The 11407-nt window shown below is 37.7% G+C and overlaps 1 protein-coding gene across 4 annotated transcripts in view; it reads right to left on the bottom strand.

Annotated features, from left to right (window-relative positions):
• DIAPH3 (diaphanous related formin 3) overlaps positions 1–11407 on the bottom strand; it is a 234604-nt gene that overhangs the window by 104760 nt on the left and 118437 nt on the right. For all 4 annotated transcript variants that reach the window (XM_010728753.3, XM_010728755.3, XM_031557836.1 and 1 more), the window contains 2 exons: positions 9252–9491; positions 5634–5763 (listed from right to left, as the gene is read on the bottom strand). In XM_010728753.3, the coding sequence (XP_010727055.1) occupies positions 5634–5763; positions 9252–9491 (370 nt within the window). The remainder of the gene's footprint in view (positions 1–5633; positions 5764–9251; positions 9492–11407) is intronic.

Here is an 11407-nt window from a genome sequence, read left to right as displayed (position 1 = left end):
TATGTCGCTGGCTGGGGTAGGGAGACTCCTTGGGGAAGTTTGTACGAAGGGGACCTTGTAAGTCGTACACGAGGAAAGAGCAATAGCTCTCCCTTAGAGGACTGGTAACAACAGGTATCTTGTCAAATGATAACGTGGGAGTTGTAGGTTGTATTATTGTTATCACCATCTGTTGTAAGTGTTCAGTACCGTGTATTTGAGTAATTGCTATCAAAACACTCAAAAGGAGTCCAGAGCTCTGATTTGGTAAAGTGTAAAGCCAGCATTATGTGTGATTGCGAGTGAATGTGCTGAATACTTGAGATGTGGCACAGCTGCAGGGTGAGTGCGGAGTATAACAATGATCGTTGTCTGTCTTTACGTTTTTGTATGAATTTATGAATGGGGACGACGAACCCATAGAGAGATTCCCATTCCATTCGGGGAATGAGTGTCAACTTGTTTATGTAATATCGTGTTCTGCTTGCAAGGAGGTGCGTGAGGGAGATGGGTCAATCAGTGCTAGTTCTATAACGAAGTGTTCATAACCAAAGGATACGGATTGTTAGGGGAATGCTATATGGTATTAAGGGTGTTTATGGAAACTGAAGACCTGTATTGTTTGATTTGTGGGTTTTGAAGGGAATGGGACAAGCTGTTTTGATGGTATAAGAAAGTGGAATTGTTAATGGTATACAGAGATATAATTGAGGGTACGAATAGTGGAATAGTTTGCAAAGGAAAAAAGGGTTAAAAAGAGAGTTTATCTGCGGTAACATGAGAGCAACCCCCCCACACCATTCCCCCGCAAGCAGAACTTGGTGTGAGAGAGAGAGCTGGGGACAGAGACTGCTGATGTAAATAGCATTACTTGCAAAGGGGAAGGCAGAGAGGATAGGGTACTGGAAGTGAGAGTAGCCTTCATCTGCAGAGATCTAGGAAACCCGAAATCTCAGTGTTAGCACTGGAAGCCTCTGGAGAGGAGGAGGTGAAACTGAAATATGATGTTAGTAGTTTATGTAATGATGAGAGTTTGGAAAGTGAAAAAGTTTGGGAAGGACATAGGGTGAGGAAGGCAAAGATGAGCAGGGTGTAATAGGGTTGTCAGGACCAAAGAGAGGTGAGCGATATAAAAAAAAACAAAAAACAACAAAAAACAACAACAAAAAAAGCAACTGATTTAGAAACAGAGATAGGAAGGAAATTGGGAATAACAGCAATTGTTACTGTTGTGGCACTAGATTAGGGCCGTAGGACCCAGAGATCCCCTCAGAAAGAGGTAGGGGGGGCTAGAAGAACCCAGGAAGGACTCCACCCCACTGGAACGGAAAGCAGTGTGCAAACTGAAGGGAAATGGGACACTGGTGGAGAAATCCTACCAAGCTGAGAGGGAACTGTCTCTGATTGCAAAGCTGAAGGATGGGAACCTGGGAAGTTTACCCTAACAGATCCACTGGTTAAATTGCAGCTAGGGGAGCAGGATAAAGAGGTTTATCTTCTGGTGGATACGGGTGCCTCTTATCACCCGTAGATGATTTTGTAAGAGTAGTAGGTGCTACTGCTCAATAAGAAAAGGCTTACTTTTGGGATCAATTAAATATAGGCTGAGGAAACAAGTAGGAATACATAAATTCTTGTACATGCCAGGTTACTCTGGCAAGATTTATTAGAACAAATGAATGCAGAGATTAAATTCAATAAAACTGGAGCTAAGAGTCAAACAATATTAACTGATTGAAAATTGTAAGTTTGACTTTAATACAAACTGGGAGAAATAAGGTTGTACCACCAGAAGTTACAGAAATCTTAAATGAGGTATGCTTAGGAGTGTGGATACCAGGGATACCTGGCAGAACCAAAATTGCAGCCCTAAATAGCAGTTAAGTTAAAAGCAAGAGTCAGCCCAGTCAGGGTAAAGCAGTGCCCTTTGAGGATATGTGATTGTAGGATAAAAGAAATAATAGATAATTTTTTGGAGTCTGGATTACTAATTGTATGTGAATCCAAATACAATCCAACTATAGCTATAGTTGGTACAAGATGCCTATAGTTTTGTACAAGATTTGAGGGCAAGTAATAGAATTGTTGAATGCATACACTCAGTGGTGGCAAATCCATACACTTTATTAACCAAGTTAAGGAATTAGTAGGTGGAGTTTACCTTCTGGATTTGAAGGATGCCTTTTCTGCCTGGTTTGGCCAAGGGAAGCCTAAGGTTATTTGCCTTTGAATAGGAAAACCCTAATACGGGGAGAGAAGATGCAGTTAACCTGGACAGTGTTACCCAGGGTTGTGAGAACAGCTCAGTGATTTTTGAGAGCTGGTCACCTTATGAGCCTGAGACTTGGGTTCTTCCATCCCAGGGTAGAATTTTACTGCAGTACATGGATGCCATGGAAACAAAAGAGGACTGTGTGCAATGGACTGTAAGTTTGCTGAATTTCTTGGTTTAAATGATTATCAAGTTTCTCAACAGAAAGCACAAATAATTCCACACCAAGTGACGTATTTGGAATATGAGATTACAGCTGGACTTCAAACATTAAGGACTGTCAGGAAAGAAGCCACCTGCCAAACCCCTGAGCCATAAACTGCCAAGGAACTCCATATGTTCCCAGGAATGACAGGATGGTGCCAACTGTGGATACACAGCTACGGACTGTTGGTAAAGCCAAAATATTATATGAAATGGGGAAGCAAGGAGGGCATTCCCTCAGCTGAAACAAGAACTCCTGAAGGCCCCCTGCTTTGGGGCTACCAGACATGATCAAACCCTTCTGGCTGTTCTTGCATAAAAACAAGGAATAGCCCTAGGAGTCCTTGCCCAGAACCTTGGACCCTATCAAAGGGCAGTGGCACACTTCTCCAGACAGCTTGATGAAGTTAGTAAGGGATGGCATGGTGCTTGAGGGCGGTGGCTGCACTAGTACTCAATATTCAATATTCATGATTCAATATTCAAATATTCAAGAAGCCAGTAAATTTATGCTAGGCCAAATAATAACAGTTTTAATATCTCATACAGTGTCTACTGTACTGGAGGTCAAAGGGGAGCATTGGCTCTCACCCCAAAGGTTCCTGAAATCTCAAGCCATCCTGGTAGAGAAGGATGATGTAGAAATAATTGTAACTGATATTGTCAACCCAGCATCTTTCCTTAGTGGAACTCCTGGAGAACCAGTATTTCATGACTACTTTGAGCTGGTTAGACCTGAAGGACGAACCCTTAGAAGATTCAGAAAACACCTGGTTTACTGACGGTAGCAGTGAGACAAGGAAACCGTAAGGCAGGATATGCAGTAACTGCTGCTGACAAGGTAATCAAAGCACAACCATTGCCTGTGGGGATTTTCCCTCAGAAGGCTGAAATAAATGCCTGGACAAGAGTCTTGAATATATGGACAGATGCTAATTATGTATTTGGGATGCTACACGCTTGTAGTACCATCTGAAAAGAACAAGGATTGCTCACACACAAGGAAAACAGCATGATGTAAATCTACCAATGGCTATTATACATTATAGAAGACATCAGAAAGGTAATATTGTACAGGAAACTGGAAAAAAGGTGATGGATCAGGTGGCAGAATTGGTAGTTGAAGAAGGCTTTAATTTCAGACGGTAAACTTAAAAGCTCTGAATCTGAGTCAGAATCTGTAAAATATTCTAAAGAGGATAGGAATCTAATTAATGATGTAGAAGGGAAGAGAGCAAGCTGACAGATCAGTGTACGCCCAGATGGACACATTGTTATGCCCTGTAGTATTTTATGGAAACTGGTTCAAGAGGAGGATGAGAAAATACACTGGGCAAACAGACACTACAAAGTACGATCTTAGTACCAGGAACAGGGTACAAGTGGGCCTTTGGGAAAGGGAACCTTCCAGGGCAACAATGGCAAATAGATTTCTCAGAACTCTCAATAAAAGGGGTGTATCACTGTATGTTGGTACTAACTGATACCTTTTTACAGTGGCTAGAGGTATTTCCCTCTAGGACTAATAAGGCCAGGGAGGTAACTTAAGTGCTGTTACATGAAATAATTCTGAGGTTTGGGTTCCTGTAGCAATCTCATCAGATCGAGGCCCACATTTTGTTGGTAAGGTGGTCCAACACATAAAAACATTATTAGGAATTGACTGGCAACTGCACCCACCCTGTAGGCCGCAGTCAAGTGGCCAGGTGGAGAAAATGAATCATCTGGTCAAATTACAGATAGTGAAACTTTGCCAAAAGGCTGGGATTCTGTGGCCACAGGCAGTGCCTCTGGCACTTTAAAGAATTCAGACAAAACCCCAAACTAAGGAAGGATTAAGCCCATATGAGATTCTTTATGGGTGATGTTACACTGTAAAAAAGGGAATCTCTAGGCAGGCAGGGCATGAGGTGTTGAGTGAGTATATGGTCAGCTTGGCAAAGCTGTTAAAGAAAATTGAGAAAACAGTATTTGGTATCAGGGCACGAGGCTGGATGATCCAGTGCATGATGTATTACCAGGCGACTATATTTATGTTAAATCGCTCTCAGATTCACCTTTGGAACCAAAGTGGGAAGGACCCTACCAAGTACTTCTAACCACCCACACAGCAGCTAAAGTAGAAGGACTGACACCATGGATAAGTCATACCCGCCTGAAGAAAGCACCCAGACCACAGTGGACAGCAGAAGAGGAAGGACCATTGAAAATCAGGATTTGAAAGCACGTATAAGACGTTGATGACAATCAGTGTGATTGTAGTACACAGTCATAGCTTGGCAAGAAAATAGTTACTTGAGAATGACTAAGAAAATTGGCCAAGCTCTCAACCGATCTTACTGGATATGTATGACTCTCCCTAGAGGAGAAGGGAGAGTGTCATTTATGGGATAGTAGCACTAAATTGGACAATTCCAAATTGGATGGAAATGTGGAGTAGAAAATAAGCCACGGAAGGGTCCTAAGTTTGATTTACTAGTTATTAACTCTACTAGGTCTATCTTTGTAGATAGGAAAAACAATAGTGAAGGTGGAGTGGGGGTTGGATGCCGAAATTTGACAGGCATAGGGTGTAGCTGGGAATAAGGAACTCTGGAACAGTATCAGGGACCAGTGAAGCTGGAAGGTGGAAGTAAGGTGAAGGTTGGAATAGATGAGGCATCACAATGGGTCTCTGATAAAAACATACTCAGAACTGTAGGGATGGAAAGGAACATCATTCACCCACCAAGAAAGTATGAACAAGCCATAGCCTTTCTGCATTTCTGAACAAAAAGACACCCAGTAATTATGGAATCATAGAATGCCTTGGGTTGGAATAGATATCAAGGATCATCTAGTTCTAACCCCAATGCTGTGGGCAAGGTTGCCAACCACATGATCAGACAGAAAGATGAAAGTGATTTAAGATCTTTTAACAAAAAAGAACTTCTAGAAGAAATCTCTTCTGGAAACTGAATCCAAAGGATATGTTAGAAGAAGTATTATGGGAAATCCTGTAATTAAAAAGGATGGAATTATATACTATATTCAAGAACACTTGCAGGAGCAAAAGTTACTGACCAATGATTTAGACCAATAATGTACATTCTAAAAATAATATTAGTATAAAATAAGCATCATCTCACAGGAAAAAAAAAAACAGTACTGCAATACACTCAGAATTAGTTATACAAACCTTTACTAGCTTTATCCAAATGCTGAAAATCCTCAACAAAATTCAGGACATCTTGATAGTTTTCTTCACACACTTCTACAAGAAAATGGAGCAGTGTTGTTTTTTGATCTGCTGACTTCGTGTCTTTCAGCTAGGCAGGAAAAAAAAAGGTGTTAAAACACTGAGGATAAGATTGCCTCTGAATATTTTGGTAATTAATATATATTGCTAATTGTGAATAAGAAAAAAGGTAAGAACAAGCTGTTGAACTGGAGCAGTTCTTAGAGAAAACCTGAAGTAGTGGATTCTTTTTCCCATCCTTGATAAAAATAAGAATTAAATATTTTTCTATGAAATATTTGAGTTCATTTCTAAGAAACAGTATATGTTTCTCTTTTAAAATGTATTTATTTAAGCAATGTATCAGTGTCTGTGAAATCATGATCAGATCTATGATAATGTAAACAAATAATTCAGAGATAAATCTGCAAAATTTATCAATAAATGATGTAAATATACACTCCACAGGATGATTCCTTACCTGTGATGCTAACTCTGACTTAACAACATGCAAGAAGTGTAAGCTACAATCTCAGTCTGCACAAGTCCTAGTTCAGTTCACAGATCTGAACATTCAAAAAGTTAGACTTCCAAAATCATTAAGCATAAAACTTTCTGTCTGAATCTTTTGTACATACAAAAATGATTTCAAGCCTGATCAGTTTAGAACTTGTATCTATGTATGTAAAAATACTAACAACTGACAATAAGCAAGCATTCAGTTATCTGTTTCTGTTGTAGCCATCTGATTGGCTTGATATAAAAATCAGAATATCAGATAAACATATACTGTTTTTCCCATAGTGTCAAACTGAAACGGAGAATTCTGAATGGTGCTTAACAATCAAGTCGGCATTTCATTCCTTCCGGTTAAAAGTCATCAATTATTTTCTAAGATCAAGATGATACAAACAATAATTCTGATGAGCTCTGTGCCTCCATTTTTTTCCTTTACTACTAGCACACCAACATCATACCTTTCTTCTCAGCATATGAAGCAGACTTATTTATATTTGAATTCTTCATGATGTAGGAAGAAGTCAAGATATGGGTTTATCTTTGGAAAGTGGATAACTCATCGAGTTTCCCATGCATAGTCAAAAAAGAGAAGAACAGCAACGTTACTGTGAAACCTTACTGAAAAATGCTGAGCAGTCTGCACCACACAGTCTGCAATTGGTAGCCTCATAGTTTTTCAGTCAAGAAGTAGTGGTTTGGGTGGGATCATCTTTCAATTTGACATTCATTTTTTGTAACGATTGAATCAGTTTATTATTCTCAGAACAGAAGGGATTATACATTAACTAAGACAGAACATACTGCTTAGAAAAATGCAAAAATTACAAGACACAGTTTCATAACCAATGAAGGCTTGGCACTCACATACTTCCTAAACAGCTTCCAAATACTTCCCAATACCATTAAGGTAGCATTATCTCAATCAAGAAAAGTTTTTAACCAGCATGATCTGGCATATACAAACAATCAGTATGAAGCAACGCCAAATCAAATATGTATGAAAACTTAGCCATTTGAACTTTATTTTTTATTTGTATATTTCTTAAGTAAATGAAATATATCAAATACTATAATATATAGTTATGTATTATGCAAAATAGTATCACCATTTCTAATCATATGACGTGACATAATATCAAAATTACATCATACTAGGCATTTTGATTATAAGGAGATAATTACCTTTTTCTGTAGTGGCTTATAGCTTTATATCTAATTCACTAACAGTCTATTAGTAGCAATCAGTATTTTTTCTGAGCAGAAGATTAGGTGTCTACTGACATCCATTTCAACCTGAATTATTCCACGATTCTAAGAAACCTAGTTCCTAACAAGTTAACTACATAGGTTGCTCCAAAAATAATGCCTCCTATTTATGTTAATGGAAAACAGAACAGATACAAAGAGCACAATAGCCCTAATTGATAGAGTAAATTTTCAGCTAGAAAACACTATTTGCTTATATACCCACTACCATTAATTATATATTTTCACCAGCGATGAACAAAAGCCTGCATACCATGCTTGTAAATATCTGCATGGCTGTCTGGATTGTGGATTTTTTTTTCATATAGCTGTTGCCTCTGCTGAAACATCTCACCAACTGTCTCACTGTGCTAACACACGCTGTTCAGGCTCCATAACAATATGAAGATAGTTATCACAAGCATTTTGCAAAGCAGAATAAATATGAAAAGAATGATCTTGGATAAATAATTTAAGATGTAGTAAATAAAAACAGAGCTTGAACTGCTCTACATAGGAAGAACTGACTTTAGGTTGTGGCTTACCCTACAGTGCTCTGGTATTAAATGCAGAAGACAAGCAAGTTAGTTAGATTTGCAAGCTTACAGGTTATCTGCCTTTACAGGAGGCTACACTACACTGCTGGAGGGGAAAAAATCTGAAAATATGCTGATTATTGAGAACCTAGAGTGTGAGTTCCAACCTTTTGCCTTAACTGAGATGCACTGAGTGAAGAGGAATTGTCTTGGTCCACATACAGAATATGTAAATAATATATAATATATATATTATATATTCCTCATATATATATATGAGAGGGCAAAAATAATGAACGCCTTCTATGTTACTACGTTGGCCCACATCATCGAAAGTGGATGTTGGTGGCATGGCAGTGGAGGACAAACCTTCCTGACAAAATTCCCTTATTACATTTTGTTGATATACACTGGCAGTAGATGGCAGTAGAGGGATGGTCTGACAAAATGGCATCTGACATAGAAGTGCATATAAAGCAAAAGTGTGCCACTGAACTCCATGTGGAAAAAAATGGCACTCACTGACATTCATTGATGCTTGCTGAATGTTTTTGGAGACCAAACAGTGGGTGTTAGGACAGTGAGGTGGTGAGTGGTGCATTTCAGCAGTAGCAACAGTAACACAAAAGACAAGCCATGTTCTGGACAGCCATGCAAAGCTGTGACAAAATGAAATGCCAATTTGTGTGAAATGGCTAATGGTGGTGATTGGTAAAAAAAAATATAGCACTAAATAAGGATTAGTCAATTGGGCTTAGAACTGTTTTTAAGTTAACACTCAAGAAAGAATAGATGTCTTCTTGCATTATATTGTCACTCTTTCAACTTTTACATAAGGAAAATTAGAAGCAGCAGGAAACTAATGAAGCTGAGCAACAATAAAAGGAAAACAGATAAGGAAAAATGTTATAAGAAAGAGAAATCATAACTATCTCATAACAGATTAAAATCTTAGAAGTGTTCAGACATTAAATCTACAGTGCAACCAGGATCACATTGATACGGTCTTTCCATAGCTTTAGTTTGTTTTGGTTTTTATTGTAATTGCCTCAATATGAAATATTCTGAAAGTTTAAATGCAAGCCAGTCATAAGACGACTGTACATAGATAAGCTCGTATTGTTCAAATCATCATCTAATGTTTAGAACTAAGGAGAAAAAATAAATAAATACAGAAAATTAACTGCAGAGAAAACATCAAAATAAGGTATTTAGGAAGTGCAATAAAAACAAATAAAGAAGTGAATGTAATACTCAACATGGACATTTCAAAACTCACTTTACAGAGAGAGCTGAGATTATATCCAAAGGTCTGTGCATTCCGAGAACCCGCATTCATGTAGTTTCCCATTAACAGTACTAGTTCCAGCAGCTTGCTGAAGCTTTTACTCTTTTTTATCTCTTCACAAGCAGCACTGACAGCCATGATGTCAGGTTTGATGTTGTTCACCTGCTCCTCAAACTGAAGCTTAAAAAGAATAGCAGTGAGCCGTGGCCGTAGTCTCTTCACGTTGCTCATCTGATTGAAAAGAAAATAGGAGATTTCCTTTAAAATTCATGCTACACTGTACAAATGCATACAATCTGAAATGATTTATTGGTGTGACAGGCTTGAAGAAGCAATATATCTGCTATAACTGATAGCAAATGAACGAATGAATGAGAGACACTTGGGTAAGCAACTGAAATCCCATCTTGTGGTTAATGTGAACTGCCCCCATCCTTTCCCAATAACTAGTATGTGTAAGCAATAAATGATAAAGTGTCATCATATATCATATCTGTCAACTCATATACCAAATCCTATAAAACTAATCCAAGTTTATGACCCAGTAGTTGCAAAGTAATAAAAGTAGTTCACAAATTCAGTATAACTCAGGATGTACCAAAACAAGGCAAATCACATTTTCTGGTGCAAATATTTAAAAGCTGATTTCAATAAAAGCTTAATCTAAACTTGTAGAAAAACAACAGTTCTGAAAAATCTCTGCTATGAAACACTTAATGTAATTTGTATTATTATATGCCAGTATTCATACCCCAATACAGTCCTAGACTTTATACAGTTAAATTAAGTAAAGCAGAACACTCCTAGGAAAAGAGTAGCTTCTTAAGATCATATGCAAAAGACTTACATCCTCTACGCTTTACTAGTCAGGGATTTTCAACAGAAGTTTCAGTCTTCCTATATGACTTCAGTCCCTGAATTCCTACTCTAGAGATGCTATACACATTTTTTCCTGTATCCAGACAAGATTGTGAATTTTATTAATACTTTAAATCAAAGAACATGGGATGTATTCAATAATTTAAATCTCCCTAGCTTCCAGTGTACTTCTCACATCTTTTATCCCCTACTAGGTACTATATATACCTTAATTTTTCCCTCTTTCACGAAGAAATCATGTTTTGCCACCTTGCTCTTTGGTTCTGAATGCATGGAAGAAACACTAGTGTCAAATGCCTCCATGAGTGTCTTCCCTCATTTGTTTCCTATCCCTGCTTTCCCACCAATACAACAAATTCTTTAAGATTTTCTTCCTGATAGTCATATTCTCCTTTCTAAAGGCAAAGTTGAAGCCAATAATGCCTTACCAATACATGAAATCCTAAACTAGTAGATTATGTACAGGTTTGTTGTTGACTGTTATTCAGGCTGGACACAGAGAGGTTTTTTTGTTTGTTTGTGGTATGGAAGATACACAGATGCACAGATTTACTGACAACTTGATCAAAATGGAATGGAGACACAGCTTTTCCTTCTCAGAGTTGAGTTAGGACTCATTTTTATGAATTAGGACTCATTTCCCTACAAAGGAAACATCCAAGACCAAGAAGTTTTGAAATTAATTCTATTTTTAGCAGGCATAACAGCCATCAGAAAACTATTTTCATTAAAAGCTACATACAGAGCAGATATCACCAGACTGAAAAGATTTCCTAATGGGAAACCAAGTCAGAGTTTAACATAGGAAAGGTCTCCTATAAAACCTCTATTTCAGGTAGATGACAAAAATAAATATATTTATACCAGAAGTCAAGAGTAGAAGTAATTGAGTAATTTCAGTTAGAATAACATAATATCAAATTAAATGAAGAAAAGTTTCTAAAAGTCAAAGGGATAGATCTCTCTTCCAGATGGAAAAATCTGATAAATTAGTTCTAAAAGTACTTCATACTTCCTAATGCTATTACTTTTAGTATCTCAATATACAAGCAATGAAGATATGGACAGGTGATCATAGTATCGATGGAAATATCTGAAAATCATGACAGCAGATGTAGTATTTTCTATGAGGTTGAACCACCATACTTGGAAGTATATCTACTTAAAAGTAGAATTTGACACTGTAATGGTTTTAGCAATATACAGTGATAACAGACCACAACAGCAGATGATTATGATGTCCTTGATATGACAGGCATGACATATTA

This window comes from Meleagris gallopavo, chromosome 1, assembly GCF_000146605.3.
Source record: "Meleagris gallopavo isolate NT-WF06-2002-E0010 breed Aviagen turkey brand Nicholas breeding stock chromosome 1, Turkey_5.1, whole genome shotgun sequence".
In the NCBI taxonomy this organism is placed as follows: Eukaryota; Metazoa; Chordata; class Aves; order Galliformes; family Phasianidae; genus Meleagris; species Meleagris gallopavo.
This window is presented reverse-complemented; position numbering and strand designations above follow the sequence as displayed.